The following is a 24,554-nucleotide window of genomic DNA, read 5'->3' as shown; positions in this document are numbered from 1 at the left end:
CATCGCAGGTTTGTTGCTTATAAAATAACTAAGAGTATCAAATAGTTCCATAAATCTTTCCAAGCAGTTCCCTTTCGACAGCCTTCTTTCCTCAGTGTAAAGTACAAGTCTCATATAGTTTTCATTTTGTTCTTCATAAAATAACTTGAAAAGGCATTCACATTTGGCCCTAGCTTTAATATCATTGATACACTTTACAACTGAATTTGTCATCTTTTTAATGTCATTGTCATCTTTTCCTAGGACAGTTTTAAATGCTGATATTGATGGTTTGATTTAATTCTTCGCTATAGTACAGCTTTTCCCAGATTAAGCGATGAGTAATGAAATTTGATAAATAGCCTCAAGAGCACAGTTGCATTATGAGCAGTAAATAGAGACTTTAAAATTACTCTTTTTTCAAAAATTTTCCTTAAAGTGTGAAAATAATTCAAATCTGAATTAATATCAGCATTATGTTTCGCCTTCAAATGTGCCTCAAGACGACCTAGTTTCATTGATTCGTTGGTCAGGCATTTTTGGCATAAAAGATAAAAGTCGACCGTAAGAACCGGGTATGAAACCAAATTTTAAATATGCCTCCGAATACTGTTGAACGTTTTTTTCTTGCTTGCACCCTTCATTTCACTATGGGCTAAAAGAAACAAATATAAGATCAAAACAAAAAAAGCTGAAAGCAGCTGCTGTTGCCATTCAAGGGAAGAATAATATACTGGTCACCATTCCTACAGTAAAAAATAAAATAAATTCAATGATTGAAATGTGCGAGAAACGTTTGGAAAGCATAATGTGTCAGTTATTTAAATGCCTTTAAAAGCATTTAAATGTCCATGTCTACAGCGAATTCTGTATAAAATATTTAAAATGCACCGCAATTTAAAAACTTTTTTACGTATACATCACTTACATTTTTCTTTATTTTGGGGAATAAAAAGTGAAATTTCGAAAAATTTTGTCTTCATGAAATATATTTAGAACGTCCTTTGTCCCCTTAAACTCTAGACGAGACCATTTTTGAATTGCCCCCCTTAACAGTCGCATTGCCCCCTTGTGGGGCATGGGCCCCACTTTGGGAAACACGGATCTAGATGAAAGGTTAATTTCATATAATACTTTTTTATTATTATAACTTATATGAAAAAGGCTAAACATGATTGAATGGAAGCATAAGAGTAAATAATTATTTCAGATCATTATTATAATTTATATAAAAATTGCTAAACATAACTGAATGGATGCCTGCATCTCTATTTTGCTACTGACTTATCGCTAAAGCATAATTTCATCTCGTTGGTTGTTCAAACGTAATTTTCTATAATGAATGATGCCTTTTTTTTTTTTTTTTTTTTTAAATATTCTCAGTAAAGTGCAGAATCGCTCGCTTATTTGTTTGCTGCTTTTTACAAGGGTAAAAACAATTGGATTTTTGTCAATTTTCTTTCACTTTTTAAGTGAAAATAGGTTGATGTGTACATAGATAAAGCCAAGGGTGTGCGCAGTGCCATTTTTGTGCAATTCTGGGATTTTTTTTTAAGTGAAAATAGGTCGATGTGCACATGAATGCCGAGTGTATGCAATTCTTAAAAACGTGTCTGGCAGTGGGTGATTTTGCACTTTACCCAAAATTCTATTGCCGAGTTTTCGTCATGGGCAATTCCCAAATTGTTAAATCCATAGAATATTAAAAAAGGATTTAAAAATTAAACTAGTATTTCAATGGCATCTTAAGAAATATAGAACTATATAAACTTACGCAATCGTAAATCAGCGCGTACGCTAGATTTGGCGCGCTGTTAAATGGGCGCGTTTGCTCGATTTGGCGCTTTTGCGCATACATTTTCGCTGCAGTTTTTTACGGCCCTCAAAACGGAATAGTACTGTTGTTTGTGTTGCATTGTCTCTTCAGATAATTATTTTAAAATTTTCTATTTATTCATTCAAACTGAGCATTTTAAATATATTTATTAAAATAAATTTTCCAGAATTTGATTTTATTTATTTTAATTGCTTTTCTTTCGGAAGAATACCCAGACTACGATGCATTTGAAAACTGCATATATTAAAAGAGAAAATACAGTAAAGCATAGTTACCACGCCTTTCAATGTTCCATTCAGAAAAGATATATAAATAAAAGAGATGTATAACCGACATTTTAACTTAGGATGACTTGCATGCATTGCTTTAAACAGTTTTATCATTGTACCCATTGCTTTACACAATTTTATCATCCTACATTTAGTTTCTTAAAATGTTATTCATATTTTAGTCAAATATTTTATTTTTGAAATCGCAACAATCCAATATGAATCCAACAATGAAATTTTAAATTTAAAAAAACACTAAATTTTATATAAAAATTTATTTTTTCCTGTTAATGGCTTGCTCTTTTTCTTCAGGCATTCTGCAAGTATATTAAAATATACAAATTTTTGAAACATCTTGGTGTTTCTGACATTAATGTTAAATAAATTTATCACCTTCCATTTCAAAAGAGACCACAAACGGCCGAGTGGTAAAGTCAACGAATACTGGTAGTTCGCTCCGGAATTCGAATCCCGGCAAACGAACTGGTTTCATGGGCATTTTCGTGGATTTTCTCATGTGTAACGTGTATGCCATCTCGTTTCCCTTAGAAAGTTCTTCATGAATGCATCCCTCCTTTTAAGCAGATAGCCCTGCTTTGCTGTAACTTAATAATCCAATTCAATCCATTTCATCAGTATTTGGTCAGAGCCTTTGTCAGTCTTTAGTGGCTAAGCATTTTGAAGGCGTGAGATGAAAGGAAAGACTAGTTTCATCAAGAGGAAAAACGTCTTTAGATGACATCCATATACATTTTAGAGACATTAGGATATTTTGAAAGCAGGAGACTTGAAAAATGAGCGATGCCCTCGCTGGGAATTGAACTGACCTCTTGAATACGCACCACGCGTGCGGACTACTACACCACGAAGGTACGCTAAGAAGGCGGTAGTAATACCTTATAACGTCACTGGATAAATTCCTGAATCTTCAAATAATTCGACTAATCATGGGATGTTCCGTTTAAGAAACGATATGATGCTCTATGACATAATTTAAATTTATACAGCCATATAGTCGAAAACCAGTGGCTCTTCAATTTAATCTGCAGTGATATGGATTTTGTCTTTTTCGTTAGTATTAACTCAATTGCTGCTATTTGCTGGTGTGCACGTCCGAGTGTTTTCTCTTTGAACACACAACTTCTTTGAAGTAGATTCCCTTTTAAATTTTTGCTTTTTTCCCTCTAATTTCCTTCTTTACTTCTACATTTGTTTTCAGTGCTGACACAAAAATATTAAGATTTTTTTTATTGTTACACTTCCATAAATTTTGCATTCTTGTCAAATTTTTTAAAATATCCGTTGCATCAAATGCGTTTTAGCTGAAGATAACTTTTAATTTTCTAGACATTTTAACTATAAATAAAGTTTAAAGCAAAGGCCAAAGGATAAATAATTGAATTAAAAGATTTTTGTTAAATGAGAAAGAAATAAACCACTCCAGCACTTATCCTGTACCACTAAGTAGCTCAATTCTTTTTTCGGGTGCAAACAATCAAAATCCTATTATTTAGAGTTTTTAAGCCTAATCATTTCTATGGTAAAGAACATGTTTTTTATATAATCTACAACACGAGAGAAAATTACTACTTAAAACATTCTTTCTAAGGGAATTAATGTAAAAATTTATATATATATATATATATATATATTTAAAGCTAGAACAAGAAGAAGGAAAAATAATTTATTGTTTCTGGATCTGTACTGAGGTATGTAACCCTGCCATTTGAACTTGGGAAAATAAAAAGAGCAGAAATTTGTCACAACTATTTGCTTAGGAAACTGTTTCTAATGGAAAATAACACAGCATTAAAGTCATGGGTCATTAAATTAGCGAAACTTGGCGATTTTTGGCGGTACATGGATACCGAGTTTGTGCAATTCTTTGACTTGTTATTTTGGCTTGCGAAGCGGTGATTTTTGAGCCAGAAATCGCAGCTACACAAAGCCAAAATAACAAGACAAACAATTGCACAAACTCGGTATCCATGTACACATTGACGTAATTTCACTTTAAAAAAAAAAAACCCAAATTGCACAAAAATGGCATTGCGAACTCCTTTGAACTTTATCCATGTACACGTCGACCTATTTTCACTTAAAAAAAAAATCCCAGAATTGCACAAACTTGCATTGTGCCACTCCCTTTGCTTTGTCCATGTACACAGCAATATATTTTCACTTAAAAAGTCAAAGGAGCATCAAAGTCTACAATATAGGCAAACAAAAAATACATAATCTCAATAAAATACATTTTAAACCAAACAATAAAATAACAAACAAAGAAAATCATGTTATACATTTAAGCACTACCAAAAGCAAATATTCACTTACCATGATTTTCGAGTTCGCTTCGTACACCAGAGCCACGTAAAAATCAAAATAATAAATATAATAATATAAATAATAAAATAACAAAATAATGGAAGTTGATCTGTCAGCAGTATCCTTATCTTCAGGGCAGATGTTTTTATTTTATTTGGCTTAAAATTCCTTACTAAATGTAGTATTTCATCTCAATGTACTCTCTTTGATATGATTTAAATCAAATTCCTCGTCATTATAATTCACTTCCGATAGCGAAGAAAGTGACACAGAGGTTATTGAAAATGAAAAAATTTCGATTGACAATATAGTCGGTATTCTCGACACAGCAATTATAGGACTTGAACAGCCAAACTTTGTAACTGAACAAGAAAATAGAATATTATAGAATCTTAAAGAATTAAAGAGAAAGTATTATCATATAAAACGAAGCAACTTAAAGAACTTACATTGAAAGAAATGTTTAATAAAGTAAACAAATAAATATTAAGCTCCTTTGTTTTTTTTTTTTTTTTTTTTTTTTTTTTTTTTTTTTTTTTTTTTTTTTTGTAAATTTTGATACCCTTTAGATCATAATTGTTCTTTATTTTATAAATTACGGTTTCATATTTTTAATTTTATAATTTCTGCATGCCATCTTACCAGATTTAAACTGATGATCTATAATCCGGAAAAATCGATAATCCCGAATCGCCGAAGTCCCGACCAGTCCGGATTAACTACTTTTGACTGTATATAGTTCCAGTTGCAGAAAAAATGTGATTTCTGTTCAGCTGAAATTGTTTTCCGAAATTGATATGCGTTGAATAGTATGCTTAATCTATATTCATATAAAATATCTTCAGTTTCTTTTACCTGAATGAGCTGCTTTGAGTTCTTAATTTATTTGGGAAAGGAAAAGTCTCTATTAAAAAACCAATGTAAGAATCTATGACTATCATTTGCTGTTATGTATCATAGTTATGTTCGAAACTGAGCTTGTTGGAAAAGTGTGAAGAGTAATCCAGTGTTGTTGGATTGGAAGGTATGTAAACTAGAAAATTATCTTAAGTTTTAAGATAACAGTGCTTAATTTTTGGTTATATGGACATCAAGACGATAATCAAATGCTTGATATATATATCCTTTACAGTTCTCTCTAGTGTGGTAAAAATATATGAGATAATAAAATCATTTTCAAGTACATAAAGATGGCAGAAAAATTATGTAACACTTCTATGTATTTGTCATTCCATATATCTGGTTAAATGTGATCATAGTGTGAATAGTCCAAATAGACCAAATTTATAGCATTACCTCACAATAGTGACCTAGATTATCATTGACCAACAGCCTTGATGGCCGCTGGTTACTTTTATTTATATTTGATAATCTGCTTAAATTTATTGCGCAGCCTCACACTAGCAATCTTCAACTTGCAGGTCATTGATGACAAATAGCTTTTAACAGTCACTGCATTCTTTTGATTCAATTGTGATAGTAGTAGCATTTTTAATGGAGTCATTCCAGAATTTTTTATTCAATTTGAAAAGAAATGACAGGTTATAAATGTTTTTTTCTTTTCATATTATTATTGCAGTATATCTAAATAAAAGACTCTGTAGTGATATTATCCTTCATTATAAAAGTCTGAAATTCAGAAAAGGAATAATATTATATTAGAAGGTTTATATGCCATAAAACTGAATTTTGAAAACATTTGTTTCTTGTGAACAGGCACACATATATCTGGAGTTAGAAATTTTGCTAACAAAAATGCTGTAGGAATTTGGCTTCTGGTTGATATTATGCTAATGATTTTTGCTGTATGCCTGTGTTTAAAGTAAATAAAACATTGCTTGTTTTGTATATTCCTGTTCAAATCAATCAGACATTATTAATTCAATCCTTTCAAACATTATTAATGGCTGTATGTTTGATTGATTGCAGAGCATTCAAATATGTCCCAAAGTAATAATCCCCCCCCCCAAATATGGTGGGCTCTCAGCTGACTTTATTCTAAGGCCAGAAGCGATAGTCACTTTATTATGGAGCCACCTAACAGATGGGCCATCTTTGTCTCCTATGAAGGGATGGACAGTTAGAGCTGTGCCTTCTACAGGATTCAAATCCGGGTTCTTTGGTATTACATTTGGGTCCCCTAACTACTATACAGTCTGGGTGGCCCCAAAATAATGTAGTATGATTGAAAATATAAATTTTTTTTTTATAATTGCAAAATAAATTGTTTAATGCAATCCCTCTTTTCTGCTGTGCATTTCCCCAACATCCTGGAAATGGGTTTATCCTGCAAAGTAGGTATTTTGTTCAATGTGTAACTAATCTCAAATTGAAATGATCATGCTTAATGCTGGAGATTAAGTCTGGACTATAATGAGAATGTGATAACCAGAGCTTAAAGATAACCAGAGCTTAAGAGCTGTGCCAGACCCCTTTTATTGTAATTTAATAACAAATAATCCTTAAAAATCAATTTTAACTTCTGAATGCATGCCTGTCTTTCCTTGAGAAACAAACCCTTTGATGCAGGTTAAGATTTGAAGGAAAGAAAAGTTCTCCACATTACATGTCAAAGGCTTATTTTGTAGGAAGTGCAATGAATTTATAAGAACAGGCAAATTTTTTGTCCTCGGAAGTACTTAACATGATCACCCTGGTAGTACATGTACAATGATAGTAACTCCCCAAGGAAAGATAAGTCTTTTTTTAATGATGTAACCAAGTATGGAGGAAGAAAAATGTGACTTGTGCATTTCTTACATTGTTATAAGGTTGGATTCCAAGCACCTCAAAGCTACAAAGTTTATGCGCATGTGCATTTAATGCTCGCATCCGCATAAAGCGTTTACCCATGCATGCTTCCGATAGTGAAGAAAGTAACAAAGAATGTTATTGAAAACGAAAAAATTTCGATTGACAAGTTTGTCGGTATTCTCGGCACAGCAATTAACGGGACTTGAACAGCGGAACTTTGTAACTGAACAAGAAATTATGTCTGTTTATAGAATTAAAGAGAAAGTATTAGAACAAAAAACGAAGCAACTTAAACAACTTACATTGAAAGAAATGTTTAATTAAGTAAACTAATAAATATTAACATTTTTTTTTTTTTTTTTTTTTTTTTTTTTTTTAAATTTTGATACCCTTTAGATCAGAATTGCTCTTTGTTTCATAAATTACGGTTTCATATTTTTAATTGTATAATTTCTGCATGCCATCTTACCAGATTTAAATTGATGATCCATAATTCAGTAAAAAAGCCCTAATCCGGAATCGCCGAAGTCCCGACGAGTCCGGATTATGGACTTTGTACTGTACTAAATATTTGTTATAGAATTTCTTTATATATATATTTTTTATTTTTCAGATAAACAGAAAAAATAAAGCGTTTCCATGTTATACTAAATACCATTCATTTTTTTATTATTTACCTATTTATCATTAATTTAATAGTGTATTAATTTTTATTTATCTCTTTATATTTTAATGCATTTTAACTTTAATTGTAATATTTTACATTTTTATTTATCTTATTTATTTTTTCTCTTTCTTCTTTTCCTTATCTTTAGAACTCTGGCACTTCTAACTTTAGAAATTAAACCCTTTTAATAACACATTCTACCATCTGTATGTGATAAATATTGTCTACAAAGCTTGATTTAAATTTAAAAGCTTGATATTTTTTCTGACTAAAAATTAAACAGTACTTTTTTGTCCCACAAATTGAAGCTCTTTGTATATGCTGATCTGCATGTGATTGGCAAGATTGAACTATTGTTGTGCTGTAGGTATTACTTATCAATCAGAATATCCACGATCACTTAATGTCAGCAGGAATCACTAAAAAAATTAGCCAGGTCATATTTGTCATAAAACCTGATCATATTTTAATGCCTTAGTAATAAAATAGTGTCCTTTGATATGACTAAATTCTGCTTGTTTATTTATCTAACAAACATTCATTGCAGAACTTGCCTGACTGCTCCAAAAAACAGAAGATTCGCCGAAAGACTGCAGAAAGGCAAAAAAAGCATGCAGGGTCTCGAAACTTCATCATGCCTCAAAGTTCTCTTAAAGGATTCTACCCTAAAGGTCCACAACAGATCAATTCTAAAAATGGTCTAAGTCATCAGTCGTACTACTTTGACTGGAATCCTGCAACCATTCCTTTACCATCATCCAGAGTCTCTCGTGCCAACGGGTTCTGCCCTCAGGATTCATTTTTGGCCCGTCGTCCAAGAAAACCAACTCGATCTACTTACCCCAACGATCGATACCATTGGGCAAAAAAGTGATTGTTACATAGAAAAATGTAATCATTTGTATAGAAATTTTCAGATTTTAAATTTGTAATTAAATTACTTTTTTTTTTTAGTTTTTTTAATAACCATTGTTTAATTGATTTCAGAGATTTAGGAAGTCAGATATATAAAATCCGGTGTTTTAATTCATGTGTGGGCTTTCAAAGATACAGAATGCTTTGTAAATGCATTATATTTTTATTAAAGTATGTTTTATGAGATTTAAGTATGTGTTTGAATTTTTAGATTCTTATTTTCAAGGAAAAATTTATTTTATTTTTTAATGTATTACTGATGAATTTTTTTAGTATTATATTATGTTGAAGTTGAAAGTATTTATATATTGATATGTATTTTACAACATATTTCAGTTCAAATTTGAAGCATATTTGTATTTTTGTGGTAATTGCAGTTCTGTAAGATATACCTCAGGTGAAATTGCATAACAGAATGGTAAAATGGGTATTTATCGAAACGCACAAATATCTGAAAATGTTTCCTTGGCAGACATATCGAGAACTATATGAGGTGACTGTGGTGTGTTTTCTCAGGATGTATGTGTGTTAAATTCCGGTGATGTTAAGTTTTGTAAAGTTATCACAGTTTAAATATCTATTTCTGTAATTAAATGTGTAATTACTCATTACTGTTTTTATTAAGATTTAAATGTGTAAATCTGCTAAATTCAAATTCGTAACCATTATCAGACCTTCTTATAATACATATCTGTACTAGTCTTATTGATTCATTTATTAGCAGTGTGGCATCTTTGGTTTGAAATGTATTTTTCAGGGCATTAAAAGTTCAATTTGTTTCAAGGTAAAAATTGTTTCAGACATTTTAAAATATGTATCATCTTGTTGAACTGCGAACTTTCATCATCCATTTTTGAATGCCATTGAGTATTGTAGTGTTTAATGTGTTTGTATTTTCGAATGCTTCAAGGTGGAATGGCAAAAGATCAAAGTGCCCACCATTGTTGTGAAAAAGTGCTTACACAGTTTTTTTGATACCAGCATTAAAACAGCCAGTATTTTAAATAAGTGGAGTGCACTAAAACCTTATGCGGCGAGAAATTTGATACAAGTTTCTGGCCTTGCTCTGTAGGTGGTGGTTCTGCATATTCGTTCACAAATTCTGCTGCCTGCAGAGTATGGTATGCTTTAAACTCCTGAAGATCGCAAGTTTGCGATCTGGCGATAGCCGATTGCCCGGTTCTATTTCATTTTGAAGCACCAGAGTTAAAATATTCTTTTATTCTCTGCTTAAACCTTGAAGAAGCAATGTTTTAAAATATGGTTAATATTTTCTTTGTTATATGCTGTTGCATTGTGCATTGTTGGAAACAAGTAGCAGCAAATGTAAATTAGTGTGCTTATGAACTAAAATGTGCCATTTCCATAGCACCATTGGCAATAATTTGCTGGTAAGTCTACCTTACTGTTACTAATTAATCTTACACTTTCACAATATGCTTTTCATAAGTCATATCTCATATCATTTTGAGGGAACTAGTGCACTCTCAATTCTTCGTTGATACTATGCACAATTCATGACTTGGCAAGTAAATATTAAGAAGAAAAAAAAATTTAGAAAACAACAAATAAAACAATATTATTATGTTAATAATAGAACTCAGCCTCAGAGCTAATCTGATTATCTCTGATAATCACTAGCGAAAATACAAGGACGCACATAGTGGCAAATTATTTGATATGGAACTCATAAGTATCAAACGTTTAAAATTTTTCATAGTCATTTGAAAAATTCAAACTTTTTTTTTTTTTTTGTTTTGATTTTAGAACAGGTCTGTCTATTTTGCAAAATGATTCTAACATAAGCGTCTGATATTCACTACCGTTTAAATTTAACGCTCATGCTCTTTATGTAACCAAAGAGTTTCTGAGTCTACCACATCAGAATCCAATACAATCGGTGCCCGCATTCAGGAAGTTTCCCATTTATTTTATAAAGGCCTTGGTGCACTCCTGGCTGTCTATTCATGTTACTGAACAAATACTTTTTGTAATGTGTCAATTATTTTTCAATAAAAGTGCATGGATGTTGTTTTCAGTGTTGATCTTTATTGATGAGCTACCCGAACATTGACAATAACCTCCGACCCATCCATCGCCAGTTATTACTTCGCGATTGCAGGAAATGGAATGGGTGTAGCCATTTATCAAAGCATATACCAAAACACGTAACGTAATTGGGAAGCTCTTTCGAGCCACTTTGCGATCGACACCCATTTTCTCGTATTTTATTACTTTTTAGTCCGAGATTGAAGGACACGGAGATGGAGGACCGAGTTTGGCCGTCTTCCAAGGCACTGATTATGCTTATATTTTTTTTATCATTGTTTGGAAACCGCATGGTCAGTAGCAGTCTATCGGTGATACTGTTTGTCTAGGACGGGACTGTAATATTCCAAGATGGCGCACTCTAAAACCTACACACGTAAGTACCATTTTATCTTCTGTTTATAGTTTGGAAACGCATACTGTATTTCATTTAATTCAGTGGCCTTCAGTCTGAGTTTCGTGGAATGCTGCTGTTCTATGCGGGGCTTGCGGCAAGTTAAAAATCTATAACTTGCCGCAAGCCCCGCCCGTTATATTCAAGTCAGTAAAGTTTGAAAAACGCTGGTTTAATATTACGGGATTCTTAACGATTTTTATAAAACAACGGTGGAAACTCGTAATATCCATATCTCATTTAACCTTCAGGTTTTCTTATCCATGAGCCATTCTACTAGTACGATGGACAGAAGGAATCAACGGAATGTAAGCAATTTAAAATTAATTGTACAATAAAATAAGCGTTTTCGTATTTATAATAAAAGGCTCAGAAACTGTTTTAAATCTAGTTTTTATGCCAGTTTGGATAAATCTCTACAGAAAAAGAATCTTCGTTAAAAATTACTATTGGGATTCGGAAATCATGGTTAGTCGTCCATGAATAATTTGCTGAGCAATTTGTGAAAACAGTAGGTACCAGTAAGTAAAACTTCCGACAGAGAATTCTTAAAATGAAGTCTTCGTATGCGGTAATAAAAAATTCATTTGAGCTAAAGGGATGAGAGTGTTATGCTCAAGGTGGTATTTGTCTTGTGGGTGGACTCTGTTATGGATTTATTTTTAAATATTATTTGTTGCATACAGTGGTAAACGAGCTAAGAAGCTTTATAATGAATGATCCGTTTTCGATTTTAATCTTGATCAGGGCCGTACAACAATTTCGGTCGTACCGTGAGGCAGAATTTATAGAATTTTGGCTCAAAATTTGTACCGGGCGGCAAAATTCTTAGCGCCGGCCCTGATCTTGATCTATGGTAAAAATTGATTTCTCATGGTGATTGTGGTTAGAGTGGTGGTATTCAAACTTTGTCAGTTTAGAGTATATATAAAGTTATAACTTCTTTTAATGAAACATTTACCACCTCTAGAAAAGTAAATGCGATACTATTCCGTTTTGAGGACCGTAAAAATATTGCAGCGAAAATATATGCGCAAAAGCGCCAAATCTAGCTAACGCGCCCATATAACTGCGCCACAAATCTAGCGTACGCGCTGATTTCAGATTGCGTAAGTTTATATAGTTCTATATTTCTTAAGACGCCATTGAAATACTAGTTTAATTTTTAAATCCTTTTTTGATATCCTAAGGATTTAACAATTTGGGAATTGGCCATGACGAAAAGTGTGCAATAGAATTTTGGGTAAAGTGCAGAATCACCCACTGCTTGACGCGTTTTTAAGAATTGCACATACTCGGTAACCATGTACACATCGACCTATTTTCACTTCAAAAAAAAATCCCAGAATTGCACAAAAATGGCACTGCGCACACCCTTGACTTTATCTACTATGTACACATCGACCTATTTTCAGTTAAAGTAAAAAAAAAAGTAAGAAAATTGACAAAAATCAAATTGATTTTACCCTTGTAAAAAGCGGCAAACAAGTAAGTGAGCGATTCTGCACTTTACCGAGAATTTTTTCAAAGAAAAGGCATCATTCATTATAGAAAATTGTTTAAACAACCAACGAGATGAAATATGCTTTAGCGATAACTCGGTAGCGAAATAGCGATGCTGGCGTCCATTCAGTTATGTTTAACAATTTTGATATAAGTTATAATAATGATCAGAAATAGTTATTTACTCTTATACTTCCATTCAGTCATGTTTAGCCTTTTTTATATAAATTATAATAATAAAGTATTATATGAAATTAACCTTTCAACTAAATTAAAACATCAATCTTTTAGATAGTTATTTACTGTTATACTTCCTTTCTTGCGTTAGGGTTGCCGCAATTATTTTTAGCAGCACTGGCATCAACAATCGTTTGGCGATTTTTTACGGCCCTCAAAACCGAATAATAGTACGTACCGTAAATGCTATAAAGGCATTGAAAATATATCAATATTCTATGTTCATTATGGAGAAAATTAAAAAAACAAAAATAATTTTTGTCGTAATTTTATCGATAAAACCAAAAACAAAATCCCTAGAACTCCAAGGTTCACTGGAAAATACTTATTCAAAACCACTGGATTGAGCTAATCACAAAATGTAGAATGTATTTGATTATATAAAAATATCTTAATGGAATGGTACTAAAATAAAATTTCCAGGTTATGCACCGTAACCATGGGAACGACAACCGTAGAAAAAGATTTAAATCGCCTTTTTTTCTTCATTCCTATTTAGTGCGTTTCGCTTTATGAAAAGCGGTCGAATGATGGCTGACTTGAACTGCAATCTCAATTTGTGCAGTCCAGCTAAGCCAAAGAGTAGGAAGCAAGTGCGTTATGTTCAGGGTGAACTCTTAATTCAGACTGAGTTAATTTTGGTTCCCAATGCATTTTGATTGAATGGTTAATATTACTCTAAAATTTCTATTGGCTGCTTGAGTTTTAGTTCCATTTACATCACCAGAATTATGTAAGAGTCATGTGACATGAATTAATTTAGAAATGACGCAGTGCAGAAAGGGGTTACTCTTTTTAGAATTGAGAAGGGAAATTTACATTGCTAATTTAATCTTTCAAATATTCTTTATTTTTCTTTTTCTTACATATTTATATATCCACTCAGTTACTTGGTTCCATGAGTCAGTCTTTTTATTCTTATATGTTTGTAAATTGTGTATTTTTTGCTTTAAAATTGATTGAATTATGTTGTTCATATCTTCCGGTTAAGGTTTTTATGCCTTTAGTCAACCTGCATGTTATAGTTGTAAAATTAAATGCAATTTAAAAGTTGTTTTAGTGCGGCGTAATTTTTTTACCACAGTAGCCATATTTGTTCACATTTGAAACTTAGCAGAATAGTGGATTTGTTGCCAATCTAGAGAAACCAAGCTTCTTTTATTATTGCGAATTAAATTATGCATAATCCATACTGGAATTATCATTTAAGTTATTAATTTATCTCATATATAGACTCAGCATAGCGTCCACAACAAATTAAATCAGTTTCTGTCGAGCAAGTTTCTTTTTGCAGAGTGAGACCAAAAGTAAACATTAAGTTTTGTGCACCAAAAAATCTGCCTTCTTGCACGCTGGCCGACTTGCTTGTTTTTGCGTAGAAACTTTAATTTTAATTGTTTTAACTGTATTTGGTGTTTTATGTTTTTCCATATCTTTCAATTTTTAATATAGATATTTTCAGTTTTTATGTCGTATTTTTGCCATGTCGCGAAGTGAGAACTGAATTAATTGAATAAAGTATATTTCTAATGAAATCGGAAAAAATAAAGTAATCTCTAATGAAATTCGAAGAAATAAGTTTAAATGAAATGCAAGAAAAATTGCATATAATTTAATATTCTGTACAAGAAAGTCATGAGGTGTACACATTAGATTTTTTTAAAAATAACTTTCAACAATATTAAGTTAAATGCGTTATGTCACTCCAGAGGGGTAAATGGTCGTCCTCATCAAATATGGGACCTTTTAAATCAGGGATCCCCAAACTATTTTGGACAAGTGACCCCTTTTCCAAAACGAACTGTTACCTCAGACCCCCATGACCAAATTACCTACTTTTAAGATCAACCCCCTTATTCATAATGGTCCGCTAACTTAAAACAGCTGCTACAGAGTGTTATTTTTCATTCTGACTTAGATCAATAGAAGAAGACAGAGTGAGAATTAGCAATGCTTTAAGTTAGCAGACTATTATGAATAAGGGGGCCTATCTTTAGTTTTTTCCTATTGATACAAAATACCTAGGTACTAAGGTACCTATTGGAAAACTTTGCACTTGGTAAGTGAGTAAAGTTGACTTCATTTTCTCATCAAAATTTAACAAAATAAAAAGACATACAATTCAGTAAATATCAAGTTTAATTTATAATGATTATTACAAATTGCGTACTTAAAGAATCTTAAGTAGGTAGGAAATTATATTTAAAAAAGTATTAATTCGCAAAGAGAAAATAAAATATTCAGTGTGATGGATGAACCTGGTGACTATCTACCAATCTAGCTACATTCGGTTCAATATTGGTGAGTTGCAGCTTTAAATCTCCACTTTGGTTGATTTTCAAACGGTTTCTTTGTTTCGTCAAAATGTTCGTTACCACACTGAAGCTCTTTCAACTAGGTATGATGATGGAAAAGCGATAAGGTATTTTTCAGCAATGTTCCACAATGTAGGATACTGTGTTTCAATGTTGCGTTGCAACCAGAACTTCTGATAGCCTTGGTTGAACTTCTGCTTAAGCTCTTCGTCTGTGCTGAACTCTTCTTGCATTATCACATTGGCTTCTTCTATGGCTGTGGTATTGTACGGATTTATTATCCATTGAGGAATTTGTAAATTTAAAAGATCCTCAAACCTCTCCGTAAAATCCTTGTGTAATGCGTCCAAGTGAGTGACATATAATAAAATGTCATCATCTTGAAGCATTTCTGGTAATTTTGACAAATGCGAAACTGCGAATATTCTTTTCTGCCTAAATTTTGTTTATAAAGGATTAGTTTACCCACAAAGGCCGATATTATTGATTTTGTTTTAATCAAGTTAAGATCGTCACCCTGCAGTTGCAAATTAACTTTGTTGAACATTCCAAAGATATCAGTCAAGTAATAAATAGTATCTGTTTTACAATTGTTCAGATTTTCTTTCAAATGCGGATCTTTTTCTTGTAAAAACTCCAACACAGATTCAAAAATGGCTGAAAATCTTTCTAAGCAAGAGCCTCTTGATAGCCAGCGAACTTCAGTGTGCAGAAGTAATCGAGTAAAGACTTCGTCGTTTTCCTCACATAGTTGAGCAAATAACCGAGAGTTCAAAGAATTGCTTCGAATCTTATTGATAGCATTTATTACATATTGTGAAGACTTATGCAATCTAGGACTCAGCTTTTTTGCTACTAAATGCTGCCTGTGAATCACGCAGTGAATGACCAGTACATCAGGCAGTTGTCGCTTTAAATCAGCTATAAAACCACGATGACAACCATAGACGGTGCACTATCAGTCACAACAGAAACAATGTTCTTCCATGGAATAGCTTTGTCAGTAAAAAAATCGATTCTCCTCTGGTATTAGTCTCTAAATATGTAGCAAAAAGCAGTTCTTGGCACATATTTTCATCTTTGATAAATCGAACATATCCTAACAACAGAGCTTCATTGCCGGGTAATGTAAACTCGTCCAACTGGAGAGAGAATCTGTTGGTCTGTAAGAACTTGCATAAAATGTTTCCACATCGCGTCCCATCTCGTCTATGCGTCTCTGAACGGTGTTATTGCTCAAAGGTATTCTCTTTAAAATATCATGTGCGGGTTTATGGAATACATTGTTAAGGACCTCCGCAATGGCTGGTAAGATAAGATGCTCTCCAATTGTGTGGGGTTTCCCCGACTTCGCTATTAGTAAAGATATATTATAGGACGCTCGTAAACCATGCGTAAACCACGCAGACTTGCCGAGTTCTTCATCTTGTACGAACTTGAGACTTTACATTACTACAACAATGCTGTTTCCTACAAAAATATTAATTATTCTTAGTACACGTAACACAACATAAACAATACAGTACCTACCTATCTTGAAAGTTTTAAATAAGAACTTTTGTTAATTTAATAGGAGTCGATTTTTAGACCTCGTCGACCCCCAAAATCAGTTTTCGTTTATGTCGACCCCTAGGAAACCGATATCGACCACTTTTTTGAGAATCCCGGTTTTAAATAATCACAATTTTTAGCGTATAACCTGAATAAAATAGCAAAACCTTAAACGTTAAATAACAAAACCTGAAATTTTATTTCGATTGCTTGAGCGGATAGGCCGTTAAAATGCATATATTGGGAAATGGTTTTTTTTATGACCAGAACAAATCTGAGTCTTGCAAAACATAGTTTACTTATATTAGGGTTTCAAAAACTAGAGCTTCCTTTTACTGCGCATCAGTTGAAAAAGAGAAGTGTGGACAAATCAAGAAGAATATATTATATCAAGTGGGCTGCCATTTTATCATGTGACCGCCATCAGTCGACGAAAAAAGTGAATTTCTGCTGGAAAATCACGGTGGATACGCGAATTCGGGAGAAACGAAGAAGCTTTGATAATTTCTTAGAGCAGAACCTTTCTAAACCGTGGCGCCATCTATTGACCTCAGACACATCCATCGATTTAACAAACAACATATTCTAAACTGTGACGCCGTCTATTGACGGCTTAAAAAACAACGTATTTAACTGCTAAAGCAGAAGGTAGGAAGATCGTTGTGAGATTTTTAAGACCAAAAGGATTGCTATTTTCTCGATCCTTGCATTTTTGTCAGTATCACTTTTCGAATAAAATGATGTCATCGTCATATAATATTTTGAAAGAAATAATATAATTAGTATAAGAACGTAGGACAACACTGTTACGATGCCTTTTTTATTAAATAAGATGTTATCGCCATGTGTTAATGTAAATAAAAGGATGTTGCCACCAAATGTTATCATCATTTATTATCAAAGAAATAATACAGCGAATATAAAACAAAAATATATGACAGTGTTAACTGTATCGGGAATTCTAAATATATGATCGATTTTAAAAATATTTTATGATTTTGCTGTTGAATTTTATGTGGCGAAGAAAGTGATGTTTAAAGTTGAAAAGACAAAATACGTTGCAAATTGAATATTAACGCGATGAACTGAGAAAAGATTGAAAACGTAAATGGCAACACTTAACACTATCGGGAATTTTAAATATGTGTTGCATATTAAACACATGCTACATTATTTACATCTTAAAGATTTTATGAGATTTGGCTGTTGAATTTTATTTGCCGTAAGTGTGAAGAGAGTGATGTTTAATAATAAAATATATATATATAAAAAAAAAAAAAAAGACACAAAGTTGTATATATCATCTTGTTAAGAAAGCGGAACGATGATATAAATGAACTGAGAACAGATTGAAAACAAGATAGAAAAATTTACAGAAAACACTTAATTTGGAATTTTGAAAAAATTTAAAAATTTTGTTATTTTACTGTTGAATTTTATGTGACCTAAGAGCGAAGAAAACTCTCTTTAGTAATAAAATCTTTAGTAAACTGATTTCTGTCTTTATTTAACTACACTGAAGAGCCAAGACATTATGACCACCTATTCAATAACGCGATGCATGACCTTTGGCTGCAAAACAGCTGAATCTGGCTTGTATTCACAGTACACATGGGGAAAGCCAATCATACAGACAGCCAACCCAGGACAAACTACCAGTATTCAGTGGTCTTCAAAACTCGGCCAGTAGTGGAGCTCGTAACTGTTGAAATGAGCTTTTTCTCATTCTAAATTTTGTCTACAAAATAAGATAATGTTAATAAATTATTTCGACTAAAAAATATTTACGAGGGAAACTTCCATTTACTGATTAAAAAGGTATACAAAGAACTTCTCTTAAAACCAGTTTCTTTATATAGTTATATGTATGTTTAATTTTTTTTAATTCCTGCTATTAGCTCACACTGTCCCTGTATCATGTTCAAATTTTCAATCGTTAATAAAATACTATTTATTGATCCACTCAAGTTCAAATGCATTTTTTTTTTTTTTTTTTAACTTTTAGTGGATGGATGACACTTGATGTTAATACGGTTTTTTTCACATATTAAAGTCAATTCCTACTTATTGATTCCTGTTTATCGGAACTAAAGATATGCTGTTTTTTTATTAAATAGACTTAGAAGTAATGACTGTTTATTATTAATTTCCACGTGCTGTAAAAATTAATTTTACAACAATTTATAAATAACAGTATATGACTGTGATCAATGGGTTTATAATATTGGACAAAAATAAGTGGCAACAGTAAGACAGAGTTCTAAACATTTTTAAAGTGTATGGAATTAAAGAATTGTAGTTTTATAGATTTGGATGAAGCAGATGTAATATCCCATTATGTAGCGAAGATTCTCCCCATATTTCTATGTTAACGTGATAATAATACATGTTTAAAACATAACCCTTTAAAATGGGTTCCTTGCAAAATGAAAACTCTTCGCAGCAGGTCAAGTATATGTCGCGTTGAGTCGTGTGAAATCATTAGATGAAATATTAATTGAAGAACTGGACTGCTCGAAACTCACTGGAGAGGTTCCTTGCAATAATGAAGCATTACAAGAGATGGATAGAATGAAAAATTATAGACCACCATCAACTTCATAAATTAGAAACGAAAAAATGTTAATAAAAACTAATTAAATAAAATTTTTCTTTGTTGACCTAAGTACGAATTGACTTTATTTATTTATTTATCTATTTATTTATTTATTTATTTATTTATTTTTTTTTTGTATATTACTTCTTTTTCTTATGCAGTTTTAAATTTTAATAGCTTATGTTCGACATCATAAATCATCATAAATCGTGTATCATTACAACAATGTGCGCGCGGAAATAAGTAATGCGTTAACTTCATGAATCTTATTAAATATAAAATTCGTGCAAAATATAAATTTTCTACAAAATATGAAATTCAAAAATAGGATTTTCATGGTACACATATTCGGGTGCAATATTAAGCGTGTTTAAAGTTTTGTGGCTGTAGGCGCCTTCTTTTCCCCAGTGCTATGAGCTCGCAAAAACTTCATAAAAAATAAAATGGTTATAATAATAATTGAATTGAATAAATGATTCGTTTGATAAATTAAATAAACGATTATTTTGAAAAATAATAATGTGTAGTGAATAAAGGTTATGTTAATTATCGTAAATGTTTGTAATGTAATAAATATAAAAAATTAATATTTTTTTAAGATAAACCCCTTCTTAATAAATAAAATTATATTTACTTAGCGCTTATATAATTCGTAGTATAACTGACAAATTTTATGAATATTTTTAGCATCACTGTGATTAAAATAAGATGTTAGAAACACAATTTTAATACTTATCTGGTACAGAACTGTTCGATTTTTATCATTAAATTTAGCATGCAAATGAATTGGATATAACTTAATGCTTTATCGGTCAGTCTGTAAATTAAGCAATTAATTACGTAATATTGCATCGTATTAGATAATTAAGCCTTATCAAATTAGTTATCCCATCCAGACTGAGCTGTTTAAATAAATAAAAAAGGAAAGTCCTGAGCAAAGAATCAAAGAAAAATTCTCTGTTCTTATATGATATCCAGCACGTGATGCAATTTTTGTCACTGACACTGAACAACCACCACATGTCTCCTTTGATGCATCTGTACCGCATTCATTCGTCCTCCCCTCCCTTCAACAAATGCATACAGATGTGTTCTCCAAGCTCTTTACTTTTTTTTTATTAACCACCTTAGGAGAAATTCCGTCAACTTTTTATACGTCAGATGGATGAAACAGATACGACAACAAGCAGAACTGTTCTCCAGTGTGCAGGACGATTGCACGTGAGTTCGATGGGGAAAACAAGTTCGTAAACTGGCGAACGTGACTCCCAAGATCGAATTTCAAGAAATGGTTGGGGGCTACTACAGTTGGTGTCAGGGAATGATGCGGTTAAAGAAAGGTCCTTAATCGTAATAATAAAAAGAAGTTTGTGCGCGGCGCTATTAAAAGGGTTAATTGGCTGTCATTAGACGGGTCTTTTCCACGAAGCGCACCTGCGTTGTGACGTCATAGCCCCGAGGCCCGTTAATGACCACTTGGCAGACAGCGTGGGGACTTGGTCTGACTCACTTCTGTGGACTGCCACTTTTTTTTAATTACTGTGCAGCCCAGAATGGGAACTCTTGGAGAGAGATAATGTGTTGCCCTGCCCTGTTCTCTAAGGATCTATTTGATATACAATAGGGTCCTCGTTATCTGCTGGTTATGCATTCCAAGACCTTCGCGTTTACGTGACATTGCACATAATTCTGACCTACAGATAATCGATGCATAAATTCAGCCGAATCCCACTGGAATCCGCTTCCAGGTCTTAGTTTTTGAGAGAAATCCTAATTTTAGTCGGAGCCTCAAATGAGATGATTTTCTAACGAAATTCAATCGAGAAATTAGTATCGTCAGTGCTTAATTTTCGCAACTCCATTTATTTACAAGAAGATTTCCACATTCTCTTATAATATTCAATATATGTAAAGTTTTGTTTTATTATTATTATTATATTATTAGTCTAATTCTAGGTTTAAAAAAGTTAATATTAGAAGTCCAACTCAACAGTAAAAACCATTTCTTCCACGTCTGCAAGAAACTGAATGTTTTATTTTCACGTATGAATAATACTCGATTATTAAATTGATAAACAGTTTAACTATTGTAATTTCATCGTACCGTTATATCTTAATTAAGGTTTTTGGTAAAAACAATATGTATTCTTTATGATCTTTCCTTTTCTGCAGTTACTTTAAGATAAAATAAAATAAAAAAGATCCTGTTTAAATTAATGCTACCCATACTAAACCAAAAACATAAAAATAAAACATACGAAAGAATTTGTTTTCGTAAAAACTTTCAATGAAGAATATTAAATTATAATGTTATTTCATGGAAATTTTACATGAAATAACATTAGAATGAAAGTTTTCCGCCAATACAAGTATCGTCTACGCAAACAGTTAGCGTTGGCGTTGTAAGGATTATGTTAATTTTATTAACAGTTAAATTTTAAGTTAAAGTTCCTTTCCTGTCAAATTCTTAACTTCAACTTTCTACTTCCGACCAGAACGTAGTTTTGGAATCTTGCTGAATATTTAATGAGGAGGAGCGGTATTTAAACCACGAAGTTACTTACAGAGGCAGAGAGAATCAGAGTTTCTGATTTACGGGGGTCTGCCGTTTTGGCCACTCTGTCTCTCTCAAAGCTGTTATTACGCTCGGCCGTACTCAGGCCCTTGCTAAGCTTCATAGTCAAATAAGTTAAGGGGCCAACTCGATTTGAATCTTGATAGCTTCGGGTATATTTCTTTACTTAATCTTAGTTTTAGTTTAATTCTTAGTCTCTTAAGTTCAAGCCCAAGTGTCGGCTTTGTTTGTACACTCCCAGGCGGAGTTTTGTTAAATCTTATTAGAATAATAAAGTTCTTCTTGTTGCTTCTTGTCACCCGAACTTAAGCGATTCACTTCCAACATTAACTTCGAATTACAAAGTGAGGAACTCTACAGCGTGTCTAATCATATTTTGTCAAACAACTTTTGGCATTTGAAAGAAAAAGACTTGCTTTAGAACACTGCGTTGTGAAATAAAATATAGTATATATGTGGTAGGGGAGTTGAAGATGAATATCCTAGGGTCAATTAACAAGTCCAACGTTTTCAACATCACAGACGACATTTAAAGAATATTAAAAGAAAAGGTACAGATTGAATTAAATACAATACATATCATTAAGTACCAGGTATCTGAAATGTAACTGCCATGCTACCAGATTAGAACCATTATTTACTTCCAGTTCAAACCGTCAGTACCATGTCCATTAGTCGCGCTATGCATCGCATAAACTTACGTACAAGTTCAATCGCTGGGTGCCGCATGATCTGACTGAAGCAGATAAGGACACACGTGTTTGGGCCTTCACTAGTCCGCTCGAAAATCTACGCAAGGAAAAATTCTGAACCGAATCGTCACTTGTGATGAAAAGTGGATTTACTTCAACAGCACAGGCCGAAAAGGGGGATAGTCTGCGCCCGGTGAGCCCGACGGCGGCGTCGCAAAGCGCAATTTGACTAAAAAGATGATACTTTTATATAATGGGACTGCCGTGATATTATCCATAAAGAGTATCTGGAAAAACGTAAAACCCTTTACAGTAAAGTGTACAACGAAATGCTAGTCCGTGTTGACGCTGATATCAAGGAAAAACGTCGAAAGTGAGTTATGGTGCAAAACGATAATGTTCCATCAAGATATGCAAGACCACATGTATTTGCATTCACCGGCTGGACTCTGTACGGACTCGAATGGGATCTTCTGTCACACCTACACATCGCTCCCTCAGACCTCTGCTTTTTTCACACCTGCAGCTACATCTTGCTATTGTTATCTTCCATTCTGCACAGGACATCCGAAATGAGATTGATCTGTTTTTGAACTCGCGGCCACCAAGTTTCTGGGTTGAAAGCTTTGAAAAACTACCAAAACGTTGGCAGAAAATTGTAGATTTTGGGGGTGATCACTACCTACACGGAAGTGATTGCTTTCATGTTTTTTTTTTTTTTTTTTTTTTACTTATTAAAACCTTTTTTTGGCGGAAACCTTTCATTACAACCACATACAAGCTGCATCACTAGCAGTGGTTACATTGGAAAAAGAGGATGGGGCCTTCGTAACAGATGTTGTTTCGTGTCCATGGTTTTGTAAATTGAGCCTCGAATCTCAGGAGAAAATTATATGTATTATTTGTGCAGTATATCTTTTAGAAGTTAACAAGACTGTTACTGAGATTAGCTATTCAATGCATGCTTCTTTTCCCTGGAGAAACGATTTAGTTATCTTAACCAAATTTTTAGTTTGTAAAGTATTTTTGTTAATTTACGAGTCTTTACTGTCATTTCTCCCTTTCTCTTTTCCTGCCCAACTGCAAATTTTAGCTTGCGTGTTTTAAGTGTGAATTTGAGATTGCTTTAGTCAGAACAAATGTACGAAATTATCAAATTCATAAAGACCTAAGAATCTCTCATATACACGATCAAATTTGGCAAGCAAGCCAGTTTCTTTCAAACTATATTGAATTCATCAGATCCTGCAACCAGAATGATTGCTAATTAAGGTTTAATTGGAAGTACCGTTAAAGACGCGCACGACTAATCACAATCCTGCATGGCGCAGCTGATTGATCTTTATTGTATATAGTGCACATATTTTATTTATATGTATGTAGCCAAAACTGATGTTATTACAATTGTTATACTTTTACTCAAAGTCCAGATAGCTCAATGTTTAAGAATCTGTTCTTCCTTCTCGCCGTTCATCGGTTCCGGCCCCCTAACTTATCTGCACTTTATCTTTATTTCATTTATTATTTGCTATATTTACTTGCTATTTATATTGCTATCGTACGTGTATAATAGCATTCTTATGTATATAATGGTATGTAGTATCCTGTATATATAGTTAGCATGAGTTCCTCACCGCCTCATAGATGGCGGCACCTACGCAGGGACAAGAAATGCTATAATTTTATATCTGAGCTCTGATTTTTCAAGTTTTTTCACACCCACCTTCGACGCACTGTGCACTTCACCTACCACATTCAGCGTGATTGGTTTAAAGGTATATATTGATTTATTAGTTATAAGTTCCAAGATGCTGATGCTAGGAGCAAGAAGAAAGTTCGAAATTGCTTTAGGTGGAGCGTGTTCCGCCTACTGAAGGCCACGTGAGGCGTTGAAGG

At 32.8% G+C, this 24,554-nt stretch overlaps 3 protein-coding genes across 3 annotated transcripts in view; 2 read left to right on the top strand and 1 right to left on the bottom strand.

Annotated features, from left to right (window-relative positions):
- Positions 1 to 10,784, top strand: part of LOC118199542 (protein BTG1-like) — a 36,568-nt gene extending 25,784 nt beyond the window's left edge. The window contains exon 4 of the mRNA XM_035371430.2: positions 8,379 to 10,784. Within this exon, the coding sequence (XP_035227321.1) occupies positions 8,379 to 8,705 (327 nt within the window). The 3' untranslated portion in view covers positions 8,706 to 10,784. The remainder of the gene's footprint in view (positions 1 to 8,378) is intronic.
- Positions 1 to 24,554, bottom strand: part of LOC118195308 (uncharacterized) — a 294,732-nt gene that overhangs the window by 60,061 nt on the left and 210,117 nt on the right. The window lies entirely within an intron of this gene.
- Positions 11,026 to 24,554, top strand: part of LOC118199623 (monocarboxylate transporter 12-B-like) — a 173,923-nt gene continuing 160,394 nt past the window's right edge. Inside the window, exon 1 of the mRNA XM_085811144.1 lies at positions 11,026 to 11,171. Coding sequence (XP_085667270.1) covers positions 11,147 to 11,171 — 25 coding nt within the window. The 5' untranslated portion in view covers positions 11,026 to 11,146. The remainder of the gene's footprint in view (positions 11,172 to 24,554) is intronic.

Source organism: Stegodyphus dumicola, chromosome 2 (assembly GCF_044657685.1).
Source record: "Stegodyphus dumicola isolate Sdum_Otavi_A_Nest chromosome 2, ASM4465768v1".
Taxonomy (NCBI): domain Eukaryota; kingdom Metazoa; phylum Arthropoda; class Arachnida; order Araneae; family Eresidae; genus Stegodyphus; species Stegodyphus dumicola.
Note: the sequence above shows the minus strand (reverse complement) of the source record. Positions and strands in the feature narration are given on the sequence as shown.